This window comes from Nomascus leucogenys, chromosome 12 (assembly GCF_006542625.1).
Source record: "Nomascus leucogenys isolate Asia chromosome 12, Asia_NLE_v1, whole genome shotgun sequence".
NCBI lineage: Eukaryota > Metazoa > Chordata > Mammalia > Primates > Hylobatidae > Nomascus > Nomascus leucogenys.
In genome coordinates this window covers 45,125,387-45,142,679 of record NC_044392.1, presented here as the reverse complement: position 1 = coordinate 45,142,679, position 17,293 = coordinate 45,125,387, and the positions used below count along the sequence as shown (strand labels likewise).

Below are 17,293 nucleotides of genomic sequence, written 5' to 3'. Positions count from 1 at the left end.
GATAACTTGGTCTTTCTTGGAAGCCCAAGTCCCTTCCAGGCCAGGGGACTTTCCCGACTTGGAGGTTGGGCTTTCCCACCAAGCACGTCCACTTAGGATCTCAGCTCTGGGATTGACCCTATAGCCCCGAGGATCGCGGCCTGAATGGTCTGTTAAGAACGGTTCCAGGGAGCTGGGTTTTGGCTGCGTGGCCTTTCTGAGCCTTGGTTTCCTCAAGATAATAATAATAGTACCTCTCGTCTCATCGCACAGAATTGTGCATAACGGAGAAAACTGTTTTGAAAGTAACCAAAGGTGTGCCTGACAAATATGAGGATGTAGTATAATTACTGAATCATGGACTGCCAAGCGGACACGTTGATTCCTTTCTCCCCGAAGGGGTTAAATGTCCTTCCAGAGCTACTGCTGTCCTTTCACTCCCGCTCTTTTCCGCCCCCCAACAACCGCGTGGTCGGCCTGGAAAGGCGAACTATAGTTCCCAGGGTGCCTCGCGAGGCTACAAGGAACTACGATTCCCAGAGTCCCCCGCGGTGGGGCGGGGTTGAGTCGGAACCATAATAGCCAGGCGAGGAAACTACAACTCCCAGGACGTCCGGGAGAAGGCCAACGGGACTACGGGAAGCAGCGGGTAGCGGCCCGCGGGAGGCACCTCGGAGATCTGGGTGCAAAAGCCCAGGGTTAGGAGCCGTAGGCATGCTGCGCCCCAAGGCTTTGACCCAGGTGCTAAGCCAAGCCAACACTGGAGGCGTCCAGAGCACCCTGTGAGTGCGGACCACGGACCCGAGCGGCGAGCGCTGCAGTGGGGAGGCGCGCGGCTCTCTGAGGGAGGGGTGGGAAAGGATCATCAGGAAGGGAGGAGGCGGCAGCGGCTGGGGGTACCAGCCGGGAGGTCCCCTCTCGAAAAGGGAAGCCGGTGTGCTGGGTGCTTAGGGCACGTTCCGGGACACACTCAGGCCAGAGCCTTGCTGGATGTGCCCTTGGTGGGACTTGGGATGGAAACCCAGACGTTTTACTCCCCGCTCTGAGCACAGCGTTATCCCTCCCCGCCCCTCACCAGGCTGCTGAATAACGAGGGATCACTGCTGGCCTACTCTGGTTACGGGGACACTGACGCCCGGGTCACCGCTGCCATAGCCAGTAACATCTGGGCCGCCTACGACCGGAACGGGAACCAAGCGTTTAATGAAGACAATCTCAAATTCATCCTCATGGACTGCATGGTATGGAGAGGGGAGCCAGACTTCCCCTGTCCCCCAAGGGGATCCCAAGGGGGCGACCTGGACCCCATCCTGGATGGTTGGAGGGGCAGGGACAGGATCTCCAGAAGATTACTAAGAGTTGGTCTGCAGCAGCATTTGTAATAGGCAGGACCCTATTCATCAAGTGGTGGTGAGGAAGGATCCCTGGACCTGAGAGGTCTGACTTGGGTTCTGGTCTCAGCCATCCACTTATCAGTTGTGGAACCTTGGGTAAGTCGCTTAACCTCTCTCAGCTTCCTTACCTCATGTTTAAGGAGAAGACAATTTCCCTCTCCCCGCTCCCCTCATGGGTTGTTGTGAAGGTCAAATGAAATAATGGGTATAAACATTAGAATGACTTGCAAACACAAAGTGTTGTCATCCCAGTTTCACCGACTCAGAGAACCATGGCAGTCTCCAGACCCTAGTCCAACCCCTTAAGCTTTCAAAGAAAGGAAAATGAAGTCCAGAAAGGGGAAGTCTCCATTAGATTGTGAACTTCTTAGTATCTGTTCGGTCTACAAGTATTTAGGTCCTTGCAGTATTCTCAGGACTAGGGAAAAAATAGCAAACAGAAAGACAAAACCCCCAGCCCTAATAAATCTTACACAGTGATACGATCACAACTCACTGCATCCTCGACCTCCCTGGGCTCAGGTGATCCTCCTGCCCCAGCCTCCTGAGTAGCCGGGGCTACAGACATGCACCACCACACCTTGCTAATTTTTGCATTTTTTGCAGACTGGGTTTTGCCATGTTGCCCAGGCTGGTCTCAAAATCCTGGCTCAAGAGATCCACCCACCTCGGCCTCCCAAAGTGCTGGGATTACAGGCGCGAGTCACTGTGCCCGACCACATTTTTTAAAATAAATAAAATATGTAGTATATATTAGGTATTGAAAATGCAATGGAGAGAAGGCAGGGAAGTGAAAGAGTATGAGTTTGTTGGGCGTATGTGTCAGGGACAGTCTCACTGAAAAGGTGACATTTGATCAAAGATCTGAAGAAAGGTGGGGGACAAGCCATGTGGCTATCTGAGGGAAGAATATTTTGGACAGAACAGCAAGTACCAAGGCCCTAAGGCAGAATTATGCCTGCTCAAGGATCAACAGGGTTGGTTGGTATGGCTGGAGTTGCGTGAGAATGGAGGAGGGTAGTAGGAGATGAGGTCAGAGAGGCAGGGAGTGCAGTGCTTGGTTCCTGGCATACAATAAATACCTAGTAAAAGTTTGCTGAACTTACTTTTGTTTTTTTCAAATTGGCCAGAGGGTGAACTCTCCAGGAAGGATCTTCATTGTAACTCAACTGCTTACTCTCCCCTACCCCCTGCACAACCAATGCCATTTTTAGTTCAACGTATGACTCCTACTGGATGCCTAGAGCTGGTGCTATAGGGCAATAGCTTTCAAACATTTTGACCGCAACCCAGCCATAAGAAATACAATTTAAGGGGCTGGGCCCGGGTGGCTCACGCCTGTAATCCCAGCACTTTGGGAGGCCGAGGCAGGCGGATCACGAGGTCAGGTGTTCAAGACCAGCCTGGCCAACATGGTGAAACCCCATCTCTACTAAAAATACAAAAATTAGCCGGGCATGGTGGTACGTGCCTGTAATCCCAGCCACTCAGGAGGCTGAGGCAGGAGAATCACTTGAACCCAGGAGGCGGAGGTTGCAGTGAGCCGAGATCACGCCACTGCACTCCAGCCTGGGCAACAGAGCAAGACTCCATCTCAAAAAAAAAAAAAAAAGAAATACATTTTAAGGCTGAGCACAGTGCTGCACTCCTGTAATTCCAACACTTTGGGAGGCTGAGGCTGAAGGATTATCTGAGGCCAAAATTCAAGACCAGCCTTGGTGACCTAACAAGACCTCATCTCTACAAAAAAAATTTTAATAAATAAATAAATAGGAAAAAATTTTTTAAGAAAGACATTTTAAGTCAGAGCTCAACACGCACATAGACCCACTAAAACAAAAGTCATGAAACAATACTTTTCCTACTACATGTAATATACTTCATTTTTTCTTTTTTGTTTTTTAATGCTGATCAACCTTCTTAATTTATCTCCTAACCATGGGGTCAAATCTGCAATTTGAAAAACATTACCATGGGAAAAGAGGAGAAATATCAGTTGGGTTACTGCTCCCATGCCCCTCTCAGTGTGTGTGGGGTGAGCTCATAGTAATAACATCACTCATTTGGACAACTGTTGGCAGATCTGAAATTTCATGGTATTAGCACCCTCACCAACTAGGATAAGGTAGGGATTACAGAAAGAAAAACTGAATTTCTGAGAGACTAAGTTTCCCAGAATAACATGGTTAGTAGGTGGCTGTGCTGAGGCTGAAACCTGGGCTCAGAACCCCATGTTCAGGGCTGTGGCCAAAAGCTTTTCCGCTGAACCTCCTGTTGTGCCCAGGGCATGGGAGGAAGATATAGTCTCTCTGGGGCCAGAGAAGCCTTTGGGGAAGGAGGGTGCTAAGGATGCCAAGCAGAACATCATATCCCATCATATCACCCCCACCAGGAAGGCCGTGTAGCCATCACCCGAGTGGCCAACCTTCTGCTGTGTATGTATGCCAAGGAGACCGTGGGCTTTGGAATGCTCAAGGCCAAGGTGTGTATGTGCCCATCCCTCCATAGCCCTGGGCCCAGCCTTTGTGTTTCTGCACTGTGTTCACTCCCACCAGGACCCTGTTTCTAGAGTCCTCATGTCTACTCAGTCCATTTCTGGTGTGGGCCAGCTCCCAAGAGCAGGTGGGGGTTGGGGGCTGGTTGCTCCCTATGGCACTGGGAGCAGACCTGGATTTAGGGTCCCTAGTGCCAGGCCATGTGCGAGACTGATTCCTGTTCTCCCTCTGCAGGCCCAGGCTTTGGTGCAGTACTTGGAGGAGCCCCTCACCCAAGTGGCGGCATCTTAATGGCATTGGTGGAAGCTGGGGTCAGAAAAGAGAAATGACCATTTGGAGGGGCGGGGCCTCCTAGAAGAACCTTCTTACACAATGGGGGGAGGGTGGGACTTTGTTTTTTCCAAGAATAAACTTCAACTCCTGTCATGTGTCTTGGCTACTTTCTTGGATGGGAGGAATCGGAGAAGATAGGAAGAAGCAGGCATCGCTTCTAGGATTCCTCATGTTCTGCAAGGATGGACTTCTACCCACCCCTTCACCATGACCTCCGGCGAACAATGGTTCTTGGCAGTTAGGCCAAATAGTCCTTGTCCTCACCAACGGCGTTACCTCACCTAGACCCTGCCGCTCAGAACAGAGTCTTACCCACCTCATAGGCAAAACCGTGGGAGTGAGCTCAGAGGTGCAAGGGTCTGGTAGGGGTTGTGTTGCACAGAGAATATAAAGGCCCTGAGAGGTTAGTGTCTATCGTTTCAGGTTTGGTGGGGTGCGTGCCTTTTTTTTTTTTTTTTTTTTTGAGAGGTTCTCCCTCTTGCCCAGGCTGTAATGCAGTGGCACAGTCTCAGCTCACTGCAGGCTCAAGTGATTCTACCTCAGCCTCCCGAGTTGCCTGGACTATAAGCACACACCATCATGCCTGGCTAATTTTTGGGTTTTTGTTTTTTGTGTTTTTTAGGGTTTGTTTTTCGTTGTTGTTGTTGTTCTTGGTAGAGATGAGGTCTCAATATGTTGCTCAGGCTGTTCTCCAACTTCTGGGCTCAAGCCATCCTCCTGCCTCCCAAAGTGCTTGGATTATAGATATGAACCACTTCGACTGGCCAGTGAGTGCCTTTTCTATTCTTGGGGTTGGGAGGGTGCCCCTAACAGCCTAGAACAAGCTATCCCTTTCCTCTTCTTCCAGGTGTTCATGTGCTTACACAGACCCTCCCCAGATCTTGAAGCAGTTTGTAGACAAGAGGCCTTTGCTGTGAGGCCTCAGGTCCTGTACAGGGAGTAGAAATAACCCAGACCTCCCAAAGGCCTTCATCTCCAGATCCTGCTCCTACACTCAGACCACTCACCCCAGCTGTCTGTTTCTGCCCCAGGTCTCTGCCTACCCAATATCCTTAAAGCAGGTCTGTATAGGGAGCTACCAGCCCCCTTCCCCAGTGCCATATAAAGGAACCCATCCCAGAGAAGTGGGTAGGTTTGGAGTCCCAGCTCCACCCAAGATGAGAAACACTGCCCATCCCAGGCCCTGGGCTGTCAAGGAAGGGCAGAAGTTACTGTGGCCATGATGCAGCTCCCGCAGCTCTGCATTGCAGCAGGGTGACTGGTGTTCTATCAGCCCCTGGTCCAATATCCCTTACTCTGGTTCCCCCAGTGTACCCCCCTGCCAGCTCTGAAGGAAAAGCAGGCCAAGTGGGTTTCTTTCTTTTTTTTTTTTTTAGACAGAATCTCTTGCTCTGTCACCCAGGCTGGAGTGCAATGGCACAATCTTGGCTCACTGCAATCTCCGCCTCCAGGGTTCAAGTGATTGTCCTGCCTCAGCCTCCTGAGTAGCTGGGATTACAGGCGTGTGACACCATGCCTGGCTAATTTTTGTATATTTTTAGTAGAGATGGGGTTTCACCAAGTTGGTCAGGCTGGTCTCGAACTCCTGACCTCGTGATCCGCTGGCCTCGGCCTCCTAAAGTGCTGGGATTACAGGTGGGAGCCACTGCACCAGGACTCTTTTTTTTTTTTTTTGAGACAGAGTCTTGCTCCGTCGCCCAGGCTGGAGTGCAATGGCGCAATCTCGGCTCACTGCAAGCTCCGCCTCCTGAGTTCATGCCATTCTCCTGCCTCAGCCTCCCCAGTAGCTGGGACTACAGACACCTGCCACTACACCCGACTAATATTTTGTATTTTTAGTAGAGATAGGGTTTCATCGTCTCTACTATAGAGCCAGAGAGGGCCCCCTCCTGTTTTTTTATCTCTTACCAAGACCTCCTGGGGCTCCTCATTCCTTCAGGATGGTCTCCATCTCCTGACCTTGTGATCCGCCCGCCTCAGCCTCCCAAAGTGCTGGAATTACACGTGTGAGCCACCGCGCCCGGCCTTTTTTTTTTTTTTTTTTTTTTGAGGAGTCTCTGTTGCCCAGACTGGAGTGCAGTGGCACGATCTCAGCCCACTGGAACCTCGGCCTCCTGGGTTCAAGCAATTCTCCTACCTTGGCCGCCCAAGTAGCTGGGATTGCAGGCGCCCACCATCATGCCCAGCTAATTTTTTTTTTTTTTTTTTGAGATGGAGTTTCGCTCTTGTTACCCAGGCTGAAGTGCAAGGGCGCGATCTCGACTCACCACAACCTCCGCCTCCTGGGTTCAAGCGATTCTCCTGTCTCAGCCTAGTAGCTAGGATTACAGCCATGTGCCACCACGCCCAGCTAATTCTGTATGTTTTTAGTTAGAGACGGGGTTTCTCCATGTTGGTCAGGCTGGTCTCGAACTCCCGACCTCAGGTGATCTGCCCACCTCGGCCTCCCAAAGTGCTGGGATTACAGGCGTGAGCCACCGCGCCTGGCCTCAAGTGGGTTTCTGAGGGGCTATTTCTTGCTCATTAGTTGGGGGACCGGCCCTCACCACAGATTCCAGAAGCCCAGCAATGCACACTCAGCCCTCAGTGGGCTGTCTCTGAAGGTCCTGTCTCTGAAAGTTCTGTCCCTTTTTAGCTTCCCGCCCCCCACCCCGCCCCTGCGCTGGAGCTGGTTCTCCGGCTTGCGGGAGCCCAGGCTGAGAGCAGACACCCAACCTGTCAAACCTGTCTGACGTCATCGTCTCTCCACCCACCTGGGCCCCAGGTCTCCAGCCACCCCGCTCTTCCTGTTCTCAGCTTCCGTCCTCTCAGCTTCCTTACAGCACCCCCACCTGCCAAAGCTGATCCTTCCTAGGCCCTGCCTAACCTTGAGTTGGCCCCCAATCCCTCTGGCTGCAGAAGTCCCCTTACCCCCAATGAGAGGAGGGGCAGGACCAGATCTTTTGAGAACTGAGGGTTGAGGGCATTGAGCCAACACACAGACTTGTCACCTCTGTCCCCGAAGACACCTGCACCCTCCATGCGGAGCCAAGATGGGGAATGGAACTGAGGAAGATTATAACTTTGTCTTCAAGGGTGAGTTGGGTTCCCTGAAGCCAAGAGGAAGCCTGAGAGACCCAGAAAGAGATTGAATAGAGCCAGAGAGGGCCCCCTCCTGTTTTTTATCTCTTACCAAGACCTCCTGGGGCTCCTCATTCCTTCAGAATAAAGCTGCAGGGAGTGGGGGAGGGTCTGGTTGCAGGGGCAAAAGTCAGGGAGCTTCTGAGTATGCTCTACTGTGGTAAATAATGATGTTGATTCCTCCTTAAGAGTGCTGAGTTAGGCTCCTCTGCCCCGTTCCTAATAGAAACCCAAATCCCTGGTGTCAGCCAGTGCAGCACAAGAGATGGAGGTCAGACTTCAGAAAGGACTTCCCTCTTTTTTTTTTTTTCTGAGACGGAGTCTTGCTCTGTCACCCAGGCTGGAGTACAGTGGTATGATCTCAGCTCACTGCAACCTCCACCTCCTGGGTTCAAGCGATTCTTCTGCCTCAGCCTCCCGAGTAGCTGGGACTACAAGTGCCTGCCACCACGCCCGGCTTATTTTTGTATTTTTAATAGAGACGGGGTTTCACCATATTGGCCAGGATGGTCTGGAACTCCTGACCTCATGATCCACCCGCCTCGACCTCCCAAAGTGCTGGGATTACAGGCATGAGCCACCACACCCAGCCAGGACTTCTCCCTTGAGAAGAAAGGGAAACCAGCAAACAAGAGGAAGAAAGTCATCTTTTCTGGGCAGGTGTACAGGGAAGGAGAGAAAGAAGAGACATACCCATTACAGGGTTGGGCAATAAATACATAGGGAAGACAGAAAATATCATGAGTTTGCCGCAGAGTCTGATAGAATCCGGAGGACTCCTAGGATTGTAGCCTCGTCTTCCTGGCCCTTGGCTGACTCACTGGACCTGCATACCAGGCACTGGGCTCAACTTGGCTGTCCCTGGAAGCATGCATGTATCTTTCTAGCCCCTGTGTTTGGTCCCTTGGCTGTTTCCCAGCCCCACCTTCATACTTCCTTTAGGGCAGGGTGGACTCTCCAGCCACCCTACCCCTCTGCCTCTCCCAACCTCAGCACGGCCCCTCCCTTGTGCTGGGACTCTCACTCCAGAACCCGCCCTTGAGCTGGGGAACCTGTACTACTGGCATCTTTTCCAGGAAGGAAAGGGTTAGCAATAGTCTGGGGCAATAATATGAGGAACTACCATTTATTGAGCACTTACTATGTACCAGCCACTACCTCATTAATACCATAACAATCCCCAAAAGTCATATTTTATTTTGAGGGGCAGTGTAACATTGTGGTCAGGAGCCAGACTGGGTTCAGATCTCAGCCCTGCCACTTACAAGTATTGCGGGTTGGTCAGCCGGGTGCGGTGGCTCTCGCCTGTAATCCTAGCACTTTGGGAGGCCGAGGCGGCCGGATCACTTAAGGTCGGGAGTTCCAGACCAGCCTGGCCAACATGGGGAAACCCTGTCTCTACTAAAAATTCAAAAATTATCTGGGCGTGGTGGCACGTGCCTGTAATCCCAGCTACTCGGGAGGCTGAGACAGGAGAATCACTTGAACCCAGGAATCGGAGGTTGCAGTAAGCCGAGACTGTGCCACTGCACTCCAGCCTGGGCAACAGAGCAAGACTCTGTCTAAAAAAAAAAAAAAAAAGTATTGAGGGTTGGGTTGGGGTCCCTAGAAGCAGACGCTGAGAAGTTGGGGTGTTCAATGTTTGTTTGTTTTTTGAGACGGAGTCTCGCTCTGTTGCCCAGGCTGGAGTGCAGTGGAGCGATCTTGGCTCACTGCAATCTCCGCCTCCCTACAACCTCCGCCTCCTGGGTTCAAGTGATTCTCCTGCCTCAGCCTCCCAAGTAGCTGGGACTACAGGTGTGCACCACCATGCCCAGCTAATTTTTGTATTTTTAGTAGAGGCAGGGTTTCATCATGTTGGCTAGGATGGTCTTGATCTCTTGACCTTGTGATCCGCCCTCCTAGGCCTCCCAAAGTGCTGGTATTACAGGCGTGAGCCACCGAGCCCAGCTCAATGTTTTTTTACAAGTCAGCACCTGTGAAAAGAAGGGAGAGGAAACATAATTAGGCAGAGGGAGAAGTCAAACAGCAACACAGGCTGGACAAAACCTGGGTCAATGGCGAGGAGCTCTGTGATTGCCTCACCTTGCTTGAGCACTGGGTGTAGGCTGCCCAGAAAAGGCATGACTTCCAGTGAGGCTGCTCTCTGCACCAGAGGCAGACGCTGAAGGAGCTGATAGCTGGAGCCTGTCTGCAGCTTGGGGCAAGTCCTTCCTTGAAGGCTGATCTGGCCAGCACATCTCTGTGTTTACAACACTAGCCCTGTTATCTTGGGCAAGTCATTTGACCCCAAAACGCCTTGTCTGTAAAAACAGGGAAAATAGTAATGGGATTCATGGAATTGTTATGAGGATTAAATGAGGTAATATGTGTAAAGCCTTTAAGGACACTGCCTGGCACATAGTAAGCCTTCAGTACACTGTAAACATGAACCATTAGTATCTCCACTTTACAACTGAGACTTAGAGGCAAAGTAGTTTACAAAAGTCCACAAAGTCTGACTTCAATGCCCTTGCCCTAAGCACCTTTGCGGTATGAAGCTAGGGCTGAGAGCCTACCCACTGAGAGGGATGAGAGAGATGTACCCAGTAGGGGAGAGGCAGGAACACACACACACACATATACACACACACACGCACGCACACACATCCTCTTACCCACACATATCCATATTATTTCCAGCTTTTCCATACTGTCCTTTGCAAATAAGGAATGTTTAAATATATTTATTTTATTTTATTTTATTTTATTTTATTATTTTATTTTAGAGACGGAGTCTTGCTCTGTCCCCCAGGCTGGAGTGCAGTGGCGCGATCTCGGCTCACTGCAAGCTCCGCCTCCCGGGTTCACGCCATTCTCCTGCCTCAGCCTCCCCAGTAGCTGGGACTACAGGTGCCTGCCAACACGCCTGGCTAATTTTTTGTATTTTTAGTAGAGACGGGGTTTCACCCTGTTAACCAGGATGGTCTCGATCTCCTGACCTCGTGATCCGCCTGCCTCGGCCTCCCGAAGTGCTGGGATTACAGGCTTGAGCCACCGCGCCCAGCCTATTTTTATTTTTTGAGACACAATTTCACTGTCACCCAGGCTGGAGTGCAGTGATGCCATCACAGCTCATTGCAGCCACAACCTACGGGGCTCAAACAATCCTTCCACCTCAGCCTCTCGAGTAGCTGGGACTACATGCATGTGCCACCACACTTGGCTAATTTTTTTTTCTTTTTCTTTTTTTTTTTTTTTGAGTCGGAGTTTCACTCTGTCACCCAGGCTGGAGTGCAGTAGCACAAATTCGGCTCACTGCAACTCCCCCCGGGCTCAAGCAATCCTCCTACCTCAGCCTCCCAATTAGCTGAGACTACAGACACATGCCACCATGCCCAGCTAATTTTTGCATTTTTTGTAGAGATGGGGTTTCACCGTGTTACCCAGGCTGGTCTCAAACTTGTGGGCTCAAGAGATCCTCCCGCCTTGGCCTCCCAAAGTGCTGGGATTACAGGCGTGAACCTCCACACCCAGCTAAGGAACTTTTAAAGTTGGAGGAGGCCTTTATAAGTTGTATAAGCAAGGAAACTGAGACTGAGAAAAGGTGAGTCACTTGTTCAAGTTCACACAGTTAGTTAGAAGCTGAGCAGGGACCAGAGCCCACAATATGTGACTCCCAGTCCTTGGGTGCCAGCCTGCCTTTCCAGAACCACTCTGGGTGGCCTCCTCTAATTCTGTGTGCTCAGCTCAGTGCCAGTGCAATTTGTGGGTTGTACTCACATCAGCCCCCTACACTCTACCCCAGCCCCCAGCTCATCCACGATGGGTAAGACTGGGCCCTAGATGCTGCCCACCAGTCTAAAGGGTCTTCATGGCCCCTCAGGTGGATCCTTGTCTCTGAAAACCCAAAGGGAAAACTCTGGCGTGCTAACAACAATCATACCAGTCATGATTTTTACACTTACTATATCCTGGGCAACGTCTCACTTACTTCCTACAATAACCCTTAAGGTAGATACTAATGTCTTCCCCATTTTTCATATGAAAAGAACAGCTCAGATTGGTTAAATAATTTGCTGAAGGAACACATAGCGGGTCTAACACCCAGCCCCATGCTCTTAACCATGCGGGACTGCCCCTCCTTAGGGACAACTGGAACCTAACTTCTTACACACACATGAGCACACATGCCTTCCTCTCACCCACAGATGTGTCAACTGCCAAACTTTCTCCTTACCCACACTTCGATTCACACCTCTGTTCCTTATGCAAACACACACACACCAAACCTCCCACTTGTCCTCCCAGCTCATATATATAGAGACAAGCGCAATGTTCTCATACTCCAAGTCCTAGTCCAGAACTGTGCACCCCCCGACCTCCCACCATCCCCGTCCATATTCACACACAACAGTAATGTCTCTGCATGACACTCATAAAGAGCCCACAGATGTCACTCTCTCACCAGAGATGCAGGCTGACTCTGCAACCATGTATCAACAGACCAGGCTATACCCGTCAAGTCCCTTTGTTTGTTTTAAACTCTTGGCTTTCCTGCCCACCAGGACAGATGCATTATGCAGAGTTGCAGACTCCAGTCTCACAGGAGACTCCGTTCCCTAATCTTTTTTCTGAGCTCAGTTCCCTTTTTCTGCTGGGCAGACCCTCCAAGCTCAGGTGGGCTTGGAGCTGCTCTACCCCATGCTCAGCCCTTATCTCTCCACTCCTTTAGTGGTGCTGATCGGCGAATCAGGTGTGGGGAAGACCAATCTACTCTCCCGATTCACGCGCAATGAGTTCAGCCACGACAGCCGCACCACCATCGGGGTTGAGTTCTCCACCCGCACTGTGATGCTGGGCACCGCTGCTGTCAAGGCTCAGATCTGGGACACAGCTGGCCTGGAGCGGTACCGAGCCATCACCTCGGCGTGAGCCCGGGCCCGGGGGGCTGCTGGGTGGTGGGAGTTCTGGGGAAGTCAAGGAACACTTCTGGAGGAGAAGTTGGGGAGGAGGAGGCAAGGGGGCTCAGCAGTGGGCTCTGGGGGGCGGGGATGGAGATCACAGAAGGTAAAAGGTACTGTAAACAGAAACAGCACAAGCCAGGATATAGTAACACTGACTAGTACTACTAAAAGCAGGAATCATTGCCACTTACTAAGCCTTTGCTATGTGTCCAGGAAGGAACAAGGCACTTTACATTTGGCATTTTATGTAACCCTTAAAGTACCACAGGAGTAAAGTGCTATAATTAATTAATTTATGTATAAATACAAGCAAGGTGAAATCAGGGTGGAGCTAGGATGGGGGCGAGCTGCACGGATCCAGAGCGCCCCCTCACTTCCGCACAATGCTCTGCACTTGGCAACTTTCATCTAACCACAGATGGCCAAAAGCTGAACCTGGCATCTGCATTTTATGAAGACTCAGAGGACACACAGGAGGTTAGGCCTCCTGACACCACATCCAAAGTGTCTCTTAGGCTGGGTGTGTTGGCTCACACCTGTAATCCCACCACTTTGGGAGGCCAAGGTGGGTGGATCGCTTGAGCTCATGAATTTGAGACCAGCCTGGGCAACATGGCAAAATCCTGTCTCTACCAAAAATATGAAAAATTAGCTGGGCTTGGTGGTGCGTACCTGTAGCCCCAGATACTTGGAAAGCTAAAGCGGGAGGATGGCTTGAACCTGGGAGGCGGAAGTTGCAGTGAGCCGAAATCGCCCCACCCCAACTACTCGGGGGCTGAGACAGGAGAATCACTCGAACCTGGGAGGTGGAGGTTGCAGTGAGCCAAGATCGTGCCACTGCACTCCAGCCTGGCGACAGAGCAAGACTCTGTCTCAAAAAAAAAAAAAAAAAAAAGTGTCTTCCAGTCAGTGTAAGGCCTAAGCATGTAAAATGGGGTCTGTTTGTGTGTGTATGGGGTGGATAGCACTTGCCGGGGACAGGAAGCAAGAGTCAGGGGCTTTGGTTACACACGCTCCTCGTTACCTGATCTCTTATGAGCCTCAGTTGACTCATCAATAAATTGGGAGTTAGACATCACTAGTCTGAAGACATCCCATCCAACTCCAAGAGGGAGACTGGATGCTTTCCGTGATGCCTTGAATGGTCAGGCCAGGGACTGCTGCAAGAGGTAGGCATTCAGCTAATCCTAGAAAGATGGCCACAGGAGAGAAGAGGCCACTGTTAAGGAGCCATGTGAGGAAGATCTTGAAGGTGGCAGAGTTGGCTAAAGCTCAGATGTGCATTGGTGGAGAGTAGGGGCTAAAATCAGGACCAGAACCTGAGAAAGTAGAGGGGCTGGCTGTGAGGAAGCCAATGGAGATTTTAGAGCAGGGAGGTGAAACTTTATTTAGTTAGTTAGTTGAGACAAATTTTCACTCTTGTTGCCGAGGCTGGAGTGCAATGGAGCGATCTCAGCTCACTGCAACCTCCGCCTCCCGGGTTCAAGCAATTCTCCTGCCTCAGCCTCCCGAGTAGCTGGGGTTACAAGCATGCGCCATCATGCCCGGCTAATTTTTGTATTTTTAGTAGAGATGGGGTTTCTCCATGTTGGTTAGGCTAGTCTTGAACTCCTCACTTCAGGTGATCCATCCGCCTTGGCCTCCCAAAGTGCTGGGATTACAGGCGTGAGCCACCGTGCCTGGCTGAGGGAGGTGAAACTTTAGAGGCTCCAAGACTAGTGTCCCTGGAAGGCAGAGGAGCCTTGGGCTGCTCTGTTGGGTTCTGGGCCCCTGGAGGCAAGTTTCTGTATTTCCTGATCTCTAGTACTCTGATTCCGGGTGTTCCAGCTTGATGGCTCTGCTCATGGCTGGGTCCGATACCTCTGATTGTATCTCTGTCCATCCTTCTCATTCCCACCCAGGTACTATCGTGGTGCAGTGGGGGCCCTCCTGGTGTTTGACCTAACCAAGCACCAGACCTATGCTGTGGTGGAGCGATGGCTGAAGGAGCTCTATGACCATGCTGAAGCCACGATCGTCGTCATGCTCGTGGGTAACAAAAGTGACCTCAGCCAGGCCCGGGAAGTGCCCACTGAGGAGGCCCGAATGTTTGCTGGTGAGAACCTGCCACTACCCAGGCTGACTCCTCCAAGCTTACCCCACCTTCCCCTTGCAGCCTCCCAGGCCCTGCCCCCACCCATAGAGCCCCTAGCCTGGCCTTCCTCCATACAGTCCTCTACCCCATCCCCTCTTCCTCAGGATTTCCCAGCACTTCCCCTTTGGGACCCTGTGTCTCCCATGATGTCCCACCACTTGCCCTGAGATTGTCTTTATTGATCTTTTTTTTGAGACCGGGTCTCAATCTGTTGCCTAGGTTAGAGTGCAGTGGTGCGATCTTGGCTTGCTGCAACCTCCACCTCTTGGGTTCAAGTGATTCCCATGCCTCAGCCTCCTGAGTAGCTGAGACTACAGGCGGGCGCCACCACGCCTGGCTAATTTTTGTATTTTTAGTAGAGATGGGGTCTCATCGTGTTGACCAGGCTGGTCTCGAACTCCTGACCTCAGTTGATCCACCTGCCTCGGCCTCCCAAAGTTCTGGGATTACAGGTGTGAGCCACTGTGCCCGGCCCATAGTTAATTTTAAGGCAGCCCCACCCTGTAATGCTCAAAGATCCTATGGAGAGGATAGGCTTCCCAGGAGTTTTCTGGGTTTAGAGGCAGCACAATATGGTGGTTAAGGGTGTTCTGGAGTCCCGTGGCCCAGTCTCCCATCTGCTGTTGGCCAGTTACTAAATGTGGGACATGGAGCAATTTCCTTATTCTTTTTTTTTTGAGATGGAGTCTCGCTCCGTCACCCAGGCTGGGGTGCGGTGGCACGTTCTTGGCTCACTGCAACCTCCGCCTCCTGGGTTCAAGCAATTATCTGCCTCAGCCTCTCGAGTAGCTGGGATTACAGGCACCTGCCACCATGCCCAGCTAATTTTTGTATTTTTAGTGGAGACGGGGTTTCACCATCTTGGCCAAGCTGGTCTTGAACTCCTGACCTCAGTTGATCCACCCACCTCAGCCTCCCAAAGTGCTGGGATTACAGGCGTGAGCCACCGCACCCGGCCCCTTATTTGTTTTCTTTGTGTTTCTGGATTCAGTTTTCTAAATGAACCTACCTCATAAGTTGTTTTAAGGATTAAATGATCTGCTACATGCCAAGAGTTTAGCACATGGCAAATGTATATAGCAAACATTAATATTATTATTATTGCCTTTGACTCCCACAATTAATGGTGTGTTTCCCTTCCTGGCAGAAAACAATGGACTGCTCTTCCTGGAGACCTCAGCCCTGGACTCTACCAATGTTGAGCTAGCCTTTGAGACTGTCCTGAAAGGTTAGAGCCTACCTTTATTCTGTACCCCTATTCCATCCCCGTGGCTTCTGCAGGCAGCAGTAGGAATGCAGACACTCAGCCCTCACCCCAGCTAATTTCTCAGCTCCTCTGTGGGTCCTGGCACCACTGCCTGTCCCCCTCAGTCCCTCCCCAGTGCCTTCCTCTCAACCTGGAGCTCAGGGAGGGAACAGGCCACACTCCCCATGGGGCTGACTCTTGGTTCCTTCTCCACCCAAGTAAGTAGAAAGGACCCCTATGTACACACTTCATTTCCTTCCTGCAAAACCTCCTGCAAGTGTGGCCACCCCCATGCTCAGAAGGGGCATGCAGTATGTATGGGGGGTTGGGGAGGAGGGAGCATGGGCTCTAAATCTTCTGGCCTGATCACTGCCCTCTGCCCTCACAGAAATCTTTGCGAAGGTGTCCAAGCAGAGACAGAACAGCATCCGGACCAATGCCATCACTCTGGGCAGTGCCCAGGCTGGGCAAGAGCCTGGCCCTGGGGAGAAGAGAGCCTGTTGCATCAGCCTCTGACCTTGGCCAGCACCACCTGCCCCCACTGGCTTTTTGGTGCCCCTTGTCCCCACTTCAGCCCCAGGACCTTTCCTTGCCCTTTGGTTCCAGATATCAGACTGTTCCCTGTTCACAGCACCCTCAGGGTCTTAAGGTCTTCATGCCCTATCACAAATACCTCTTTTATCTGTCCACCCCTCACAGACTAGGACCCTCAAATAAAGCTGTTTTATATCAATGCCTGGTCATTCTGCTGCCTCCTGTCTGTTCCTCCCTCTTCTCCTTGTCTGTGCCTCCCCTTCAACTTTGGCCCCTCCTCTGAGTCCCTAATCCCCTTCTTCTGTCTTCCCCACCATACCTACTGCCCCTCAGGGCCAGCTGCCTCTGGAGTTCTGTGGTCTGGGGACAGTGCCAAGGGGATGGGAGGTGCCTGCCCTTCCCTCTGCCAACCCCCAGGGCAGGTGGGGGAGGGAGGAGAGCACGGAGGGGAGGGGGTATCTGGAAGGCGAGACAAAGGAAACCATCGGCGGGCACCATCTGGTGCTGAGGGCCCTGGTGCCAAGAACTGAGGTCACTCCAATGCCAGGGGCAAGGGGAGGAGGCAGCGGGAGATACAAGGGGAGAAGAGGGATTTGGGGCCAGTCCTGTAGGTGTGTACTGGGGATGGGGTTTTTAAGCCTGAGAGGTGGAAGGTCCAAGTCTTCCATCCGGTCTTTTTTTTTTTTGAGATGGAGTCTCACTCTGTTGCCCAGGCTGGGGTACAGTGGTGTGATCTCGGCTCACTGAAACCTCCACTTCTCGGGTTCAAGCAATTCTCCCCACCTCAGCCTCAGCTGGGATTACAGGCACCCGCCACCATACTTGGCTAATTTTTGTACTTTTAGTAGAGACGGGGTTTCGCCATGTTGGCCAGGCTGCTCTCAAACTCCTGATCTCAGGTGATCAGCCTGCCTCGGCCTCCTAAAGTGCTGGGATTACAAACTTGAGCCCATCCAGTCTTCTTCCTGATCCCAAAGAAGAGGGATGGATTGAATCTGGTGGGGTAAATCGGGAGGGTCCCTGTCTCTTAGCTCTCTGCCCCCTTTCCATGGAGCCTAGGAGATGGCTGTCCAGGTAGCATCTCTGTCACCCTGCCTCACCTTCCCCCGTTC

At 51.7% G+C, this 17,293-nt stretch overlaps 2 protein-coding genes across 3 annotated transcripts; both read left to right on the top strand.

Moving 5' to 3' along the window:
• The first annotated feature begins 529 nt into the window (after positions 1-529).
• LAMTOR2 (late endosomal/lysosomal adaptor, MAPK and MTOR activator 2) lies at positions 530-4,296 on the top strand. 2 transcript variants are annotated; one of them, XM_003259442.2, is made up of 4 exons: positions 530-761; positions 1,058-1,220; positions 3,766-3,855; positions 4,103-4,296. In XM_003259442.2, the coding sequence occupies exons 1-4, from the start codon at positions 694-696 to the stop codon at positions 4,157-4,159; spliced, it is 378 nt and encodes a 125-aa protein (XP_003259490.1). In that variant the 5' UTR covers positions 530-693; the 3' UTR covers positions 4,160-4,296. The 2 variants fall into 2 exon arrangements, with proteins under 2 accessions (XP_003259490.1, XP_012366440.1); XM_012510986.2 differs by lacking the exon at positions 3,766-3,855 and having other exon boundaries at positions 554-761.
• A 2,696-nt stretch (positions 4,297-6,992) lies between these two features.
• RAB25 (RAB25, member RAS oncogene family) lies at positions 6,993-16,390 on the top strand. The gene is made up of 5 exons (XM_003259444.2): positions 6,993-7,276; positions 12,036-12,231; positions 14,169-14,362; positions 15,549-15,629; positions 16,036-16,390. The coding sequence occupies exons 1-5, from the start codon at positions 7,234-7,236 to the stop codon at positions 16,161-16,163; spliced, it is 642 nt and encodes a 213-aa protein (XP_003259492.1). The 5' UTR covers positions 6,993-7,233; the 3' UTR covers positions 16,164-16,390.
• The last annotated feature ends 903 nt before the right edge of the window (positions 16,391-17,293 follow it).